Source organism: Chenopodium album, chromosome 21 (assembly GCF_948465745.1).
Source record: "Chenopodium album chromosome 21, dcCheAlbu1.1, whole genome shotgun sequence".
NCBI lineage: Eukaryota > Viridiplantae > Streptophyta > Magnoliopsida > Caryophyllales > Amaranthaceae > Chenopodium > Chenopodium album.
Genome location: NC_137854.1, coordinates 37,071,272 through 37,088,509, shown reverse-complemented (window position 1 = coordinate 37,088,509; position 17,238 = coordinate 37,071,272). Strand labels below are relative to the sequence as shown.

The window sequence follows — 17,238 nt, the reverse complement described above, 5'->3', positions numbered from 1 at the left end:
AAAAAAAAAAGACTTCTTGATCTACTGAAATTGATTTGAAAGTCCAAACTTAGAAGAATCAGTTCTTTGTAATACGATAGATAATGAAATAAAATGATATTTACATCAATGTGGTTTTTGTCAATAACCAGCCAAATTACTGCAAACAGGGTATGAAAATTACTAGGGTATGCAGAGAGAAGAAAATTGCCATAAAGAACAGGTAAACAAAGATAGCTTTACAAAAAATACTTTCAAATTTTCAATACCATGCCAATCAATCGCAGCTGATTTTCCCACTAAAACCTCAATCCTACAAATTCAATGCAACACAGCGCATCAGCATAACCAATTTGATCTTGGGGCTGAATTGCAGACAGTTTCTTCACTCTCACAGCTGAATCGCCAGAAACAGATTTCCTCCATAACGATGACAGCTCGGATAGCTTTAGTTGTGTGGGAAAACCAATAAGATACCACCTCTAATATCTAATGAACTACTCAAGCTAGTAATACCACCAAAACACTTCAGAGATGCTGAAGATCTTTAGTACAGCCTTATTCTGGTCTCAATAGAACGACGACAAATTGGGCAAGAATCCAGAAACTCTCCACAATCACAGCATGTCTGAATGAAAAGATTAAGGATTGATATAAGTAAATATCAACGGATAGATTGAATAAAACGTGACAAGATATGCTTTTGATACATTACCTGATGCCCACAACCAAAAGCCATATTCTTAGGACTGGTGATGCATATAGGACAAAGCTGTTCCAATAAAAGAAAAGAGAACATTAATCTTTTCTTATGTGACAGAGAGACGAAAATTATGTTACTACTAATTTTATAAAATAAAACTTCAAATAACAAAAATTATTAAAATAAAAAAATCAAAAGATTACCTGATTTTCAGTAGCAGAAGTTGAGGGTGGAGTGGTGCTACTATATGGAGAAGCTGAGGGTGGTGCTGTGCTACTGTAAGCAGGGGTTGAAGATGAACTTGTGCCAAGTCCAGCTCCTGGATAGGGATAAGTTGGAGCGCTCTTCTGAAAACTGTTAGCGCGAGAATATGATTTTGAGCCACTACGTCCAGCAGCAGCATTGTATTGAGGTGGAGGAAGGGAAACCCTCTCCGGGCAATGTCCAGTTCTTCGGCTGCTCCGTATGCAGAAAATCAGTCAACAATCCTGCTTTGTAAGGTCTGGAAAGGAAATATTAGGGGGGGGGGGGGGTTGATGATGGGATGATATTATTACCCTAATATGCCGTGTTCAAGGGTAGCCTTATATTGGGAAGGTATTTCCATCAAGGCTGAGAGCGCAAATTCTGTTTGCTTTTTCGATGGGTCCACATTCTTCGACATGATTTGCGTGAAATTCACAAACTATCCACAGCAAATATTCAAAAAATTACTTGCAATGCCAAATAAGAGAAGAAATGCATCATCAATTTACCACGGGATTACCCATTGCTTACTTGGAAATTATCAAATGCCCGAGCAGGAATGTTATCATCAAACTCTCTCATCATATCCCATGGGCCATCTCCCACTCCCACCAGAACTATTGACAGGGGATATGCACTAAAAATTAAAAAGACATAAGAAAGAGTTAGGCAGACTTCCGCAAAAGAAAAGAGTAAAAGAGAATAGTTATGCAAAGAAACAACTATCTGTCCAAACCTACCTTGCTTGAACTATTGCCTCAATAGTCTTTTGCTCTTGTGGGCTAAGGTTGCCTTGCTGCGTGTCAACACTCCTTGTCACCTGGTATGGTACACCAATTCATAACTATCAATGGAAAGTAGCTCTACAAAAAGGCAGGAAAATCTCTAGAATTACCTAAATCCTAATATATGACACGTCAAAAACAACAGTGAACCAAGCTAAGGAGAGTACAAAAAATTACAATTTACAAAAATGAGTAACAATTTTGCCAATAGAAGGTTATATACAGAAGCTGACATGACAAATTGATTTTTCTAGCGAGTTACGTTGGTACCTTACGAGCATATAATGATATGGAACCTCACCCGATCCTACATTTGCCAAATATATATCTCTGGCCCTAATGGTAAGATTCATTCAGATTTTCATTTTCTTTAATGTTCCATGGGCACAAGTCATGATGAGTAGATACAAAATTACAGCCTGCCAGATAATTTATTCCCCAAAAGGGTTTGTGTTGAGGCTTCTAGCAAAAGCTAGGGGTGTTAATATTGAACTTTCTAACAGCTATATACCAATCAACATTGAAAGGTGGTTAATGCCTTTGTCTTAGAAATATATGCGAAGTTTTGCAACCAAAAAAAAAAAAAAAAAAAAAAAAAAAACATACAAACTTACAAAGTAATAGACTAGACAAAGGGTTTCTCATGGTGAGAAGCACCACCTTTGGGTTCTTTTTCAAGGAAAATAGACGAAATGGAACTGGAGGTGCAAACGGTAATGTGAAAACTAACGCTGAATAACAGAAAAGTGTACAGGGGTAGCTAAGTGGCAACATAATACAAGAGGCTACAATATGTTTACTAGGGGTGATTATGGATTTTAGTTAAAATATAATTGAATTTCACCAACTTAGAGAATTAGGGATTGGAACAACTGCTCATTCCCATCCTCCACACAGATTCAGCTTCATTCTCAATATGTTAAAAGGCGTAACGTTAAGAAGAAAAACATATCTTTATTTTTTTATAGTCGATGAAAAATATACTTTGATATAATCATTGTTTGGTAGTCGTGATATAAACATCCACGTTGAATTTTTACATAAATACAAACTTCCACATGACCACATCAAGACCTCTTCAAAGAGGGTAAGAAATGAACTAACCTTATCAATAATCAAATCTTTATAAGACCTAATAAGTTTTTTTTTTTTTTTTTTTTTTTTTTTTTTTTTTTTTTTGAAAGCAGTTTAATTATTTTATTTAAATTGTCATACTTGTACTAACTATATTCATAAACATTAATTTACATATATCAAATTTGGCTTATTATGAGCTAATTGGCTAAAGATTTCATAGATTCTTAGCATTAATCATTAGGAAGTAGTCAATTGGGCTCTACAAAGTAAAGAGCTGGTCCTGGCAATGTTTATTTGGCTTTATTTAACTAGATGTAGAAGCATTGTGATCCTCAAAAGGTATCACCATTCATGAAAAGAATATACAGACAAGAAATAGCATGAATAACCTGTCCATCAGCAATAATCAGCAAAACATGATACTGTCCACCACTTTGCTCGACAATTGTCATGGCCATTTCAATAACTGGAGCAAATGAGGTTGGCCCTGCCATACAAGATCAAGGAATATGTAAAGTAGGTAGTCTATTTGTCACTAACTTCTATATAGATGCTTCCTTTAGTCACCAATTGAGGAAAAACAGTACTAACCAGCTAGCCGTAGTTGGGGAACCAACTCTCTATACCGTGAGAGAACTTCCTCAAATCCTTGGCAGTATCTTTCTTCATCATAGAAATTGAAGACATCTTGGTCATGGGTAGATGCTGCAGAGACAATTAAAAAGTCAGTTAATTGCACGCAGATAAAATATCATCAAATACTGAGCCACCCAGCTTGTGATAATAATTACCATCTCCAAATCCATAACATGGGATCAAATTATCCTCATCGAATGCAGAAAGAGTTTTTCCAATAATTGATATTGCTTCCTCATAGGGATTCGGATCATTCCCAATGTGATGTAGACTTCGCCTATTGAATGACTTAGCACCTGTTTTCAGCACCAAAAAAAAAAATGAGGCATGGTACAATAAGGATAAAAATAAAAAATCAAAGCTAAAAAGGATGAAGTTAAACCTGTCCATTCATTGCTCTTTGTAAAGTCAATACCAACAATTAGATTGGAAGACTCAAGCCCTGCCTGTGCAAGTGCTGCCGTAACCTACAAAGATGTTAAGATGTCATTTATCTCAAAGTCTTAAACACTTGAGCAAAAAGTTTTAATGTCCTGAATGATGATGATACGGTATCAAAGGAAAAAAAAAAGGTCAATCTAATTTACAACAGGTTTGTCAGCAAACAAAGTTGAAACAACTGCTACAGACAATGAACAATCATTTCTTATCTTCCTCTTATTTCCAATGGTATTTCATTTCCAAGTTATAACATCCAAGAAAACCTAATAATTTTGAAAATTCAAGTAACAAAAAAATATAAAATCTCTAAGTGAGGTATTTAATCTATCATGAATTATTTTTTCTGCCACAGCCAATATAACAATAATTATATGTTGAACAAAGTTTCATAAAATAAACCACAAGGCCTAACCTCATCCAAGGTACGATAGTTATCTGCAATCCTCGAATATTTTCTTTCCAATGTCTTCTTAGGCCGTGTAGTACTTGGAGGAGGAGCATAACTCTGAGGCAATGGTGAAGGAGCGTACTGAGGATGATGAGATGTATGAGGCGTTTGTGGTGCGTAACCTGGCTGGGATGCATATGGAGAAGGTGGCGGAAACCCATAGTTTTGGCTAGAAGCTCGGTCATATGATGACATTGACCTCCTTCTTGACGAACTTTTATTTCCCATTTTTACTTCGATTAAACCACTTCTCCAAACGACATACACCAAAGCAACCAAAAATGCAAACCAAAGCAACATAAAAACCAACTTTTAACAAAGACTCTTTCCTCAATCAATAGAATAACTCCTAAAAAGGAGAATGACAATGAACTCCACGTCGAATTCAAATCTTTAAACCCGAAAATTTCCACCACAACGACGCAGAGTACCCTAATCTAAACCTGAACAACAATGAATAACAACAATCAATCAATAATCTCTCAGAATCAATCAAACCATATAATGGACCAGACCAAAACCTCGAAAGCGACGGAAATGGTGGATAAACACAACACAGAAAAACTTCAACCAACACTTTTCTAAGTCTTTTTTTAATTCAACACAAAAGTCTATGTCTTCCTCACCTAAAAGTTTAAAATCAAATCAACAACAAATTAAAAAATTCAATAAAAATCTTAGTAACATCAGAAACTCCTAAGAAACTACAAATTCAATGAAATTTACACACGTATATAAAAAATCAAAACCTAAGATAGTCAAATAAACCTTAATTTAAAATTTATGTTCACATTACAAGTTAATTATCCTTTTGCACGTAATCTCAATTTCTTGGTCAACATATCTACTCTCTGCTACTACTAGTCGTCTAGTCGTACAAAAATTTTAAAAATTAAAAAAAAAAATTACAATGCGCTTAAATTAGAAGTAAATTAAATTAACTCAAGAATATCCTCAAAAACAAAATGCAATTAAAAAAACAAAGATGTCGAAATATAATTGGATAATAACATAATAAAAACAACAACAAAAAATTAAAATAATATTTCAGTCATAATCATAGATTCGCTATCAACAGATTCAACACAGTGATTAATTAAATTACATCCAAAAAAAATCAATCAAATAATCACGAATTACACAACAAATTATGAAAATTAAAACTAGAAAAAAAGAAAAAATTAAAGCGTACCTTAATCCAGTGTAATTGAAGCAGAAATTAGAAAGAAAATTAGAGGAGAGAGAAAATGATTATTGTTATTGTTGCTGTTGTTGTTGTTGGAGTGGTATTTTTAGGAGGAGAGAGAGTCAATGGGATTCTGAATGCCAAAAAGACTTTTTTGCATCTAAAATTTGTAGTTTGTCTATTTTTTTAAAAGTATTTATTTTATAATTTGATTGATTGATTATAATACGGAATAAATAAGAAAAAGACATTCTTAATTTAATGTGTAGCGTATATAGTTTGTTTCCCGCTGTATTTTTTTTTTTGTTGTGTTGTACAAGTAGATGAGGAAATAGCTTGGAAAGTATATTTATGACTTTGGATTTTTTTTTTTTTTGGGGGTAAATTTGTGTTACGTGCTAAAAGTATTCTGTTTTTTTATTGGGTTATAAAGTGTTTTGGATATACTATGTGAATTAGTTTGCATGTGTGACATGTTTGTGTTTTGATTTTTGAAGGATCTTATCTTATACTCCGTACTAGTATACGTAATACAATTATATGAGTACTCTTTAAGTCTTTATACGAATACAATGTATATGTATACTAAAGACTGATATGATACAATGTATAATCTATTAATAGTAATATATCTTAATCGTAGTAACTTAGTAAGAGAATATTCTGTATATATTCTTCATTATCCACATTTGTTTTGGATGAAAGTAATGACGGATTAGCTTCACGGTTATTCAAAGCAACACTCTACTTGGATAGATATGAGTATATGACTCCCGTGATGCTCTATTTTTAGCAACCACTAGCGATGAAGATGAATATACAACACGTTACGACTTACGAGTCCTTTTTGTGGAATTTTACACTCATTTAACTTATATTTGATCTTCACATTCACACACGTACATATGAGTATTATACTAGATCAGCATGCGTGAGGCCATCGCCAATCTATGTAGCTAGAGTTGATTAATTGTGAGTGATGTTTGGACTTGTGTAGCTAGAGCCTGAAGCAAGCTAGGTTGATTAGTGTTACCAACTATTCAATAGGTTACTTTACTATACCCTAAAAAATTGTTAATACATATTATTTTATAAATAAGTTGATTGTTTTTTTTTTTGGAAAATCACTTAGCTTCAATAGGCCCTTTCTTACCTGCCAACATGAGGGGGACTCAAAACAATAAGGTTATTAAATTTTGTACAAGTAGCTTAGTGAGAGTAATGAGCAGTATACAGTATAGTCATGGAATTAGAAGTGAGTAGTGAATTAGTGACGCACCAACTTAATCTGTGGGTGCCTTTATCACTTTATGCATGTTTTTGTTATTTGTCGGATAAAAGGAGTTGGCCTCAGAAATGCACTGGAAATTGCATGTAAATGGGCGTCACTTTCATCATTCACCAGCTATAAATAAGTAAACTATACAACTAATACAAGTGGACAAAATCCAAGGGATAAACAAAAAGAAAATGCAAATTAAGCATCATTTTGTAAATAACTTTAACAATTGTTGTTGATTTTTTTTTTTTTTTGGTGCACACGAGCAGAGAGAAAACACCTTAAAACAAAAGACTAGAAAGCAAAAATAACAAAACATGAAACTAGAAAAATAAAAACAAAACAGACAAATAAAAAATAAATAAACTAGCTACTACAAGCCCGTTCTCTTCGGCTTATTTTCAGTCCAACTCTAATAAGTTATGTTCAGTTCAGTTCTTAATTTCCTTTTCTCATAAAATATTCAGTTCAGTTCTGTTCAATTCAGTCCAATTCAGCTCTAATAAGTTCAGTTCAGTTCAGTCAATCAGTTAAGGCCCTTAGTTTTGAAAAACATTAGCAACTTCCCTTATTTCTTCACTCAAGAGGCATCAGTGGGAACCATCCTAGCCCTCATTGCTCCCTTCAAGTCCTCCAATAAAACAGTTTGAAGATCCTTCGAAATCGTTATTCCGAAATTAGCTAACCAATCCGCAGCCCAATTAGCTCTCTGTAGCAATGACTAATTGTAAAATTAACGAACATATCATACTAATTATACAAATAATTAGCTTTTTTTTTGTTTATTTCCGTAATAGGCTGCGCCTTCCTAGTACAAGTGTAGGTTGATCCGGGTTAAATCACGATTTTAATGCAATAGTTGTACCGTGACTCAATTATTGAGCCAATTCATAGCTCATAGCCACACTTTGAAATTTCTCAAGTAGGGGGCCAAAGTTTAGTTATGTAGGGCCAAAGTTTAGGGATTAAGATGATACATCTTTGTTTAATGTAGAAAGCGTATAACTAAAGCTAATCAGTCTATTTTTTAAGTTTTGAAAGTGAAATTACTTTTGTTAGGGATATATTATGCAATTTTTGGCACTTATTTTGCTAAATCTGAAAAACATATTGAACATTTACCGAAAGAAATCAAACAAATAATTAAATAGTTTCATTCAGGGATGAGTGATATTGGTTACCTGGTCAGGTGGTCATATAACTTCCGGACTCATTTTGAAAAATAATTTACTTTGTATCTTTTACTACCTTTGTTAATTTTAAGTCGCAACAAATGAGTATTATTTATAATCCATAAAATGTTGTTTTCAAAAAAATAATACATAAAATGTTCCTTTAATACAACTAAAAATTAAAGAAGGTAATACAACTTATTATAAGGGCAAATTGAGAAGAATAATTTCACACCTTTGCTACTTTTTACTCAAAACAATTTTATCTACTTACAACCTGTTTACTGAATTAATCTCTGTTATTGTAATTTGACTAATCTCTTTCCTCCCACTTCTCACCCTCTTCATGGCATCTCACCAATCACCATGACCACCGCCACTCCATAATTAACCACCACCTCATCAAACCACCACAATTTTTATACCTTACTTGGATGGACAAAAGGATCCTTGAGACATATATGGGCTAAGGCATATATTGGGCCTTGACTAATTTAGCATAGACTTTGGACACATTTGACAATTAGTCTAAGGTGCACCTTAGATAGGTGCAACAACGTAAAAAAAATCAACACTACGCTCTAAAAAATGAACATTTAGTAAACAAATATGAATATTTAGTAAAAAAATATGAACATGAAAAAACTGAACATTTAATAATAAAAAATAAACATTTAATACTTATAATGCATATGTTTCATAATCATATTATTTTTTATTTCTTTAAATTTTGATGTTCATAATTAAATGCATTATATTCATAATAATATTTTATATGTTCATACATAATTTCACATATTCATAAATCATAATGTAAATATGCAGTGTTGTTCATGAAATATTAATTAAATCTGTTTATGCATATGTTGTCTTTCTTAAATGTTTACGTTCATATTTTTTTTTACATATATGTTCACCTTTTAATTGCTTATATTCACTTTAAGAACATCAATGCTTACGTTCATATTTTGAAATGTTATGTTCACTTTCTGAAATGCATAAGTTCATATTTTTTATGCCTATGTTCACTTTCTGAAAAGCTAATGTTCACATTTATGGGAACCTATGCATATGTTCATATTTTGCATGATTATGTTCATTGATAAAAAAAAAAAAAAGGCAGAAAATCAGATAAAATTCAATTCGTTAGAATTAAGAAAATCATATACTACCTCCGTTATCATTTAGTTGCAACTTTGGAATATTTTATGACTTTCAAATAATATCCCAAAGTTGCAACTAAATGTTAACGAAGGTAATATAACCTAATCAATCGAAGTTAATCACAAAGTCACCACATAAGAAATCGAAAATCACACATTTTTATGCTTATGTTCACTTTCTGAAAAGCTAATGTTCATATATTTTATATCTATGTTCACTTTCTGAAAAACTAATGTTCATATTGTGCTGTTGTTACACCTATTTCTAGGTGCATGAGTGTGCACCTAAGAATATGCGCACATTTGAGGGTTGAAACCATTGGCATTGAGCTATTTTACGACTGATCCGAATAGGCACTAGCCAGACCTGAAAAAATGTTGAATTTGAATCTAAATTTTTGTAAAATTTGGATTTTAGGTAGCCCAAAATTGTATTTTTAATTAAAAATTAGGCCCAATATGATTTAAACCCTAAATAGCGGATTTGGACACAATTGTTTCAAGGACCAACCTAAAGCATTGGCCTAAAACGGGTCACTCATACTTTTTTTGGCCAAATCCCGACTCGTGATCACCTCCCGTCCCCTGAAACGCCATAATCAATCATTTTGTTTTTACGAGAACATCATAGTCAATCATTAATTAGGCTTTAGGGTTGTTTGACAATCGGTTGTTAGCTGTTGGTTGTTGGCTTGTTTGACTAGCTGGAAGTATTAGCTGTATGGGTTGGCTTTTTAAGTTATTGTTTAAGCCGGCTATTTACAAAAGTGTTTGGTAAAATTTTTAATGGTTGGCAGCTGTTTATTAGTACTCCGTAATAAAGTAGGCCAACAAGCCAAAAGCCAATCCAAAAAGCTACTCTTATTAGCTTTTACCGGAAAATCTAACTTAAAAGCCAACAACCAAACATATTTTTTAATTGTTTGACCCGATTAAAAAGCCAAAAGCTAGGCAAAAAGCCAATTGCCAAACACCCCCAAAGCCTAACTAATGATTGTTTGGTTTAATAATTAATATTACTCGGAGTAGGAAAATAAAAAGCTTTAAAAAGATTAGAGAGAGTGAAACTAGGAGAGGAACAAGGTGGACTGGTTGGTGCCTATTGTCGTCTTCTCCACTCTCTCTCCTCCTAACCTGCGTCTTAAGGTAATGATCTCATCTATATTTCTTACTAAATTTTCCCTCTTTTTATTTTTCTAGGGTTTTCGAATTTCATCTCTGAATTTCGATTATTTACTAACTGTTGATCGCATAATTCACAAATCAAAGATCAACATTCACAATCTTTGATCAAAAGTACCAATCAAATTATGCAATTAAATCATCACAATCAATAAGAATTCTTTGCTTAATTATCGAATTCCTTCAACCATGGCTAACACCGGCGAAGAAGAATCTGACGCCGTATTGAGTGACTTAGAGGAGGAGGAAAATCAACAGGAAGAGATTAAACTCGCCGTGAATTCACCGGAATCGGAAATTTCCGTTGAGAAATTCAATGAATTACTCGCTGAATTTGATCGCGAAAAGCAAGCGAGAATCGCTGCCGAAAACTCGAAATCGGAGCTTGAAATTCAATTTAATCGGCTTAAAGTACTCGCTCGTGAGGCGATTAAGAAGCGAGATGAGAGTGGGATTCAAAGAGATGAGGTGATTAAGGAGAGAGATAATGCGATTAGGGCAAACGAGAAGTTGAGTAATGAGTTGTCGGAGGTTAATAAGGCGAAAGACGAGGTTTCGAAGCAGTTGGAGGAAGCATTGAAGGGGAAGGAGTCGTCGAGGGCGGAAATTGAGGCTGCTGCTCAAATGTTAGTTACTGGGATTGAGAAAATTTCAGGGAAAGTTAATCATATTAAGAATTTTACTGCTGGGGGTTTGCCCAGATCACAGAAGTATACTGGATTGCCTGCTGTTGCTTATGGGGTGATCAAGAGGACGAATGAGATAGTCGAGGAGGTGGTTAAACAGATTGATTCGATTGCCAAGTCGAGGGATGAGGCTCGTGGAATGATGGAGCAAAGGAATTATGAAATTGCTATTGAGGTTTCTGAGCTCGAGGCATCGATTAGTCAGTTGAGGGATGAGGTGACTGAGAAGAGTAGTCGAATTGAGAACTTGGAGAAGAGAATTGCTGAGAAGGATGAGAAATTGGAGGAGATTGAGAGTGGGATGTCAGAGAGGATAGGCAATGTTGAGAATGAGAGGGAGGAGTTGAGGAAGTTAGTGGATGAGTATGATGGTAGGATAAGGGAGTTGGAATTGGAGATGGAGAAGCAAAGGCCTTTGCTTTTAGAGCAGTTAGGTTTTGTGTCAAAGATTCATGATCAGTTGTATAATGTGATCAAGATTGTAGATGCTAATAATGGGGATCAGTCAGAGCTGTCAGAGTCTTTGTTTCTTCCTCAGGAGACGGGATTGGAGGAGAATATACGGGCTTCGTTAGCTGGGTTGGAATCAATATATGAACTAAGTAGAATCGTAATTGCAAAGACGAGGGACATTGTGGAAGAAAAGAGTCGTGAGGTTAAAAGCCTAAATGAAACAGTTGCTCGATTATTTAGGGAGAAGGAGCATGTAGGGGTGTTGCTAAGAAGTGCTCTGTCCAAGAGGTTAGCCTCGGTTTCAACATCTGAAACAAATACTGTGTTCCAAGTTGCAGAAAATGGTTTAAGAGAATCAGGGATTGAGTTTAAGTTTGGCCATGTTATTGAAGATGCAAGTAAAGAAGGTGCCCAGGAGACAAAAGATGATGAAATATATGCCCTGGTAAAAATACTCATTTTTATCTGTTTTTTGTGTTTATAATACTTCCATTCTCATGGTGAAATTATCTGTTTGACGCTGTCTAGGCTGGTGCTTTAGAGGGTATTATTAAGGAATCGCAACTGCAGATTATTGAACTTCAACATACCGTGGAGGAGCTAAGGTACATCCTTAATTAACTAGAACCTAAGACTGATTTATATCTTGTACTTGTTGCAGGCAATATTTGACTTGAACCACTGGTAGTATTATTCGTTTCATATATCTGTCTAGTCTTCTTTGCTTCATATTAGCTACTCCTTGACATTGTGTTTGGTTGGTAATCTTAGAGAAAATGGGAAGGTAGGAAAAGAGGGAAAGAAGACTAGACAGTGCAGTTCCCTTCTAGATTTTTTCAACAATATAAGGTTCTGGTTTATGTAGAGGGGATGGAAAATGGATCCTTCCAATTCCCTTCCCCATTTCTATATTCAAACAGAGGACAATGGATCCCTCACCCATCCTTTCCTCCAAAATTTTTATTTAATCACACTGCCAGAGATTCATGTAATCTTGAATTTATGATTCTTGGCTTCTAGTCAAAATATATGATCATTAGGGCTTAACTTATGCTACAGTTTGGTTGTACAAATTGCGTGCGCCAGATTTAGGCCTTTTAGCAATCTTTTTTATTTTCCTGCCATACATGTTTTAACACGCCCAAAGTACAGTCATATTACACTTTAATGGTCTTAGAGGTGGTTTTCTCTTCTACTTCGGGTGGGTTGAGGGGGGGTGGTTGGGGATGTGGCTTGAGACTTCATGTTGCGTGATTCTTGCCTTGCTCTAAGACTATAAACTTTCTAGTTGTTTTATCTACCTATCTGGTACGGCGGTTATGTTTTATTTGTGTGGTCTCCTAGTTGAGAGTTCTTTGGATTATTTTTCCCCTCAGCGTTATCAATCAGTTGCTGCGGGCTCTATTTTTATACTTTCTCTGATTCCCTAAAATTGCTACACTTTGGGTTAATGCACTATTCACATACTCTACTTTGACCAAGTTTTATGATTTTTGGTTGAGAAAAATGTAGTCATGTGGGATTTTATTAGATTCAATTTTTTAACTTTTACTTATTGATGATTATAGATATTAGTGATTGAAATAATGCATTGGCCAGCGTGAAATGAGAAGTGTTGCAATTTTAGTGAAACGGCGGAAGTATATCATTATTGCTAACCTAGTGTCTTGAATAAAGTTCCTGCCTTTTGGTGTATGGGTTCATTGTGATACTTATTGTTGGAATATCCCACATTCTTTGTTGTACTAATCAGAGTGATCACCATGGTCATTCTTGGAACAGTATCAATGGGAGCTTTTATATGTTCACCTTCTGGGGAAAAAAAAACTTTGTTATACCTAAGTCTGACACTGATATCCAACGTCTTAAGGAAGTGGGTTCACCAGTTTTTGGAATCTGATGTGAGTTTGGGAATTCAAATGTCTTGTTTTGTAACCAATAATGATACCTCAAACCCATACATCAAATCCTTTCAACACCTATACCTTAAACGCAAGGAGCATATGGGTTTGAACAGATACCCCCACTCTTGAAATTAATATTTCTTATAGGTCAAGTTCTCGCCAGTCACAACCATCATAGATACACATCTACTGCCGCCACATCAATTGCATAATTACGTCCGTCACCAATTACTCTGCCACTTCCAATAATACCAGCAAACATTACCCCTTTCCATAAGAAGAAGCTGTGTCACCAAATTTATTCGAGTCACCAGGATTTCACTTATCATTGGAATCCGGCAGCTGATTACACACTTTCCAGTCACCATATACGCCAACAACCTCTGCATTAGTGTTCGTCGACTTATTAGTAGTTGCTGGGATTTAGGTGTGGCATGGCCCATGGGTTTGATTGTTTCATGAGGTATTGCAGGAAGCCTGGGAATAGGTGTTTCAGCAGGTTTTGTGTGATGGAGTTTTATTGTTGCTCTAGTTTCAATCTGGAGTTATTTGATTAATGTCCTTAGTGCTCATCTGAAGGTGGATCGTGGGCAGGGTGGAGGACGTAGGGTGATGTTATTAATAATATATATTCTGTAGGAAGCAAACCCAATTGGTAGGTAAGATCATATAGAAACAATGAACCTCTAATTGCATATTCATTCTAGAATGATCTTTGGAAACTGATTAAGATAGAAAAACCTAAGAAATACATGTAGGATCTTTTAACAAGTTGAAAACCTCCTAATTGTCAGAGTAACAGCGTTGTATTATTTCGTTCTCTCAACTCTGAGTGAATGTTTGCAATGAAATATCTTGAAAACATAGAATTGATAGAAAGAATTCTTCTACAGAGTTTATACCATAAATTGACAATTCGATAAAAATTAGGTTAACATGAATATACCCGTTTCTGTTTTGAGCTCCACTGAAATTTTCACAGCACGTGAATTCAAAGGTGTTGAATTTGGTTGTTTCTCAAATTTTGGGGTTTGTGATCTCCAAAGTAAATGTGATTGTACTACTGTTGTTGGTATTAGGTGGTTTCTGAAAGGAGTTTGTTTTCTGCTGAATTAGTTTACTGATTTGCCTTCTCCTTTTTTGGCTTAAGGGCAGAGTCAAGTTTACTTAAAGAACATCTGGAGACCCAATCCAAGGAGCTCAGCCAAAGAAAGCATCGTATAGAGGAACTTGAAGAGAAGGAACGACAAGCGAATGAAAACGTAAATTTCTTCTTACTTGATGTGATTGGTACATTGTTTAAATTTTATTCAAGAATCCTTATCTGAGGGATTTAAGCTTCTCATTATCATAATTGGTCCATTACTCCTATCTCTAAATTATGTATAGACTATTATATGGAGCCCTTCTTTTCAACTGACTTATCATGTTTTAGATTGAAGGGCTTATGATAGATATTGCTGCTGCTGAAGAAGAAATTACAAGATGGAAACTGGCAGCGGAGCAAGAAGCTGCAGCTGGAGGAGCTGTTGAGCAGGAGTTCCATGCTGAAGTATGCTTTGATGCTCTTTTGGAACTTAATTATCTAGTACTTTGTGATGTTATCTTCACCTTATTTAAGGTGTTACGCTCAAAATTGTTAACATCTGGTTTGGTCTGATATGGTTTACATTGTTGTCTTCGTTTAATCTCTATTATCAAGCAGAATCCTGAGATATAGACTGTATACCTTTTATCTCCACTAGGCTAGAAAAATTCAGACCATATGAGACAAAATTATATAGCAAGAATATAAGAATAAGGTGAAGAGAACAAAGCCTTTAATTCTGATAGCATAAGTTGAGAGTTCAATTCTTTTGAAATCAATTTTTTAGTGAATGGCAGGGGTAGCTTTTAGTGGTTGTATTTGTATGGGCTAGCCTACTTCTTTTTCCCCTGACCTTAATCCTCAAAACAGGCATTGCTAAGTTGTTGTTAGAGGATGAGAGAAAGGAGGGGGGTTGGGGGGGGGGGTGGTTAGCTGGTTTTTTCCCGTAATCCTCAAAACAGGCATTGCTAAGCCGGAGGGGGGGGGGGGGGGGACTAGTGACAAATTGGTGTACATCAAACATCTCATACCTATGTTCAATATAGGCGGTGTTCTAGGGTCATAATCCTGTCTAATATGCTGTTTTAGGGGTGATTGGAGATACATTTCTTACATCCATGGTCATGTTAGGGGGCTATGTATATCTTTTAATGAAGGGACTATCTTATATTCTTGAGGTTTTGAATGCCACGGGGGTGCTCCTATTCTTTGCATTCTGAATGCTGTTTCAGGGGTGTTGGAGACACATTTCTCACGTATGGTCATTTTTGGGAGCTATTTATATCCTTTTATGAAAGGACCATCTTATATCTGCAGAAATCATGACTTACAGAGCCTTCAAATGTGACTTTTAGACAAAATATTGAGGCTTCTTTACAGATTTCTGTCAAAACTCTAAACTAATGGCTTCTAGATGGGAAATTTGTTTATTGCCTAAAAGCCTTCTCATTGGATAAAATGAAAGGCATCTTGCTCTAGAGGTTGTTAGATCTTCTCGTTCTCTTTTGACGGTGATTGATTAACTATCTTTCTTTTTGCTAAATGCTGTTGTATATTTTCTCAAAAAAAAAAATGCTGTTGTATATGCTTAAAATATGTGGATGCAGGTTTAAGGATTTAGGTTTCTGGTTTTCCCTAATTGCTTTCATACGCTTCTACCTCAGCCATCCGTTTTGCTCTTTTCTCTCTTCGTTTCTAGTGAGGGAATAAGAGAAAAACAAAAAACAAACAAAAAAACAAAAAAAAAGAGAGAAAGAGGGATGGTTTCTGCTATTTGTTCTTATTTGGATGCTTTTTTTTTTTTTTTTTCCCTTAATGTGATCTTAGGCTTGCAACTAAATGTCCTTTATTTTATTGCTGCAGATATCTTCCCTCAAAAAAGAAGTTGAGGATACAAAGCAAGCAATGGTAGAGTTGGAGAAAAAGCTTAAATTCAAGGAAGAGACAGCTGCTGCAGCAATGGCTGCAAGAGAAGCAGCTGAAAAATCATTGAGGCTGGCAGACAATAGAGCCTCTAGATTAAGAGATAGAGTGGAAGAACTGACTCGTCAGCTTGAGAACTTGGACAATAAAGATGATAACAGGAATAGCACTCGTCCGAGATATGTATGCTGGCCATGGGAGTGGCTTGGAATTGACTTTGTTGGTACACGACGGCAAATTGATATGCCAGAGCAGCAAAGTTCAAATGAAATGGAACTGTCGGAACCACTTTTGTGAATTTTCTTTTTTTTGGGGAGTTATATTTATAGTCAATTTATTGATTACTTCTGGCTTTTTTCTTTGTATAAAAAAGAAATTGTAGCTTCATAGTATTGAAATTCTTCGTAGTTTTGTCCATAGAACACACCAAAGTTAAACGACCGTGTTTACTGATCAGTACTTAGGCTCTAGGAAGCAGGTGATTCTACTTTGAAACAAAATGATAATTGCATTGTAACCAGATAGGTTTGAGTAACAAGTGAAGGTCTTTCTACAACTTTCTTTTCTATAGGGTGTCTTTTATAATGTATGTATCATTACTGTATACTCCTCGCTTATGACATTTATGGGAAGAGATTGGTTGTCGACTATGTCCTTCCTACTCTTTGATCCCGCTCGCAATTTTGACTTGCTGAGTCTTGGATTAGCTAAGTGCTCAAGGATGGCGCAGGATGTCTTTCCTTAGTTCCACGGGTAGATTCCTTTCCTGCGCTGCTTTCACCTGAAGTACTCTGTAATAAAGTCTCATATTTTTGAGATGTCCAATTATAATCTTAAAAATTGTTGGTAATTCTAAACAAAATAATACCCTGTATAATTACATCTTTA

The 17,238-nt window shown here is 35.0% G+C and overlaps 2 protein-coding genes across 2 annotated transcripts; one reads left to right on the top strand and one right to left on the bottom strand.

Moving 5' to 3' along the window:
• Nucleotides 1-49: 49 nt before the first annotated feature.
• On the bottom strand, nt 50-5,671 carry LOC145601968 (E3 ubiquitin-protein ligase RGLG5-like). The gene is made up of 12 exons (XM_081658067.1): nt 5,508-5,671; nt 4,280-4,758; nt 3,809-3,893; nt 3,582-3,722; nt 3,382-3,495; nt 3,180-3,277; nt 1,669-1,748; nt 1,460-1,565; nt 1,240-1,367; nt 886-1,138; nt 695-751; nt 50-607 (listed from the first exon to the last, which is right to left on the bottom strand). Exons 2-12 carry the CDS (start codon nt 4,613-4,615, stop codon nt 527-529), a joined length of 1,479 nt encoding a protein of 492 aa, XP_081514193.1. The 5' UTR covers nt 4,616-4,758; nt 5,508-5,671; the 3' UTR covers nt 50-526.
• A 4,520-nt stretch (nt 5,672-10,191) lies between these two features.
• LOC145602839 (uncharacterized protein At3g49055-like) lies at nt 10,192-16,988 on the top strand. Its single transcript, XM_081658995.1, has 5 exons — nt 10,192-11,881; nt 11,965-12,041; nt 14,491-14,602; nt 14,776-14,892; nt 16,291-16,988. Exons 1-5 carry the CDS (start codon nt 10,487-10,489, stop codon nt 16,645-16,647), a joined length of 2,058 nt encoding a protein of 685 aa, XP_081515121.1. The 5' UTR covers nt 10,192-10,486; the 3' UTR covers nt 16,648-16,988.
• Nucleotides 16,989-17,238: the final 250 nt, after the last annotated feature.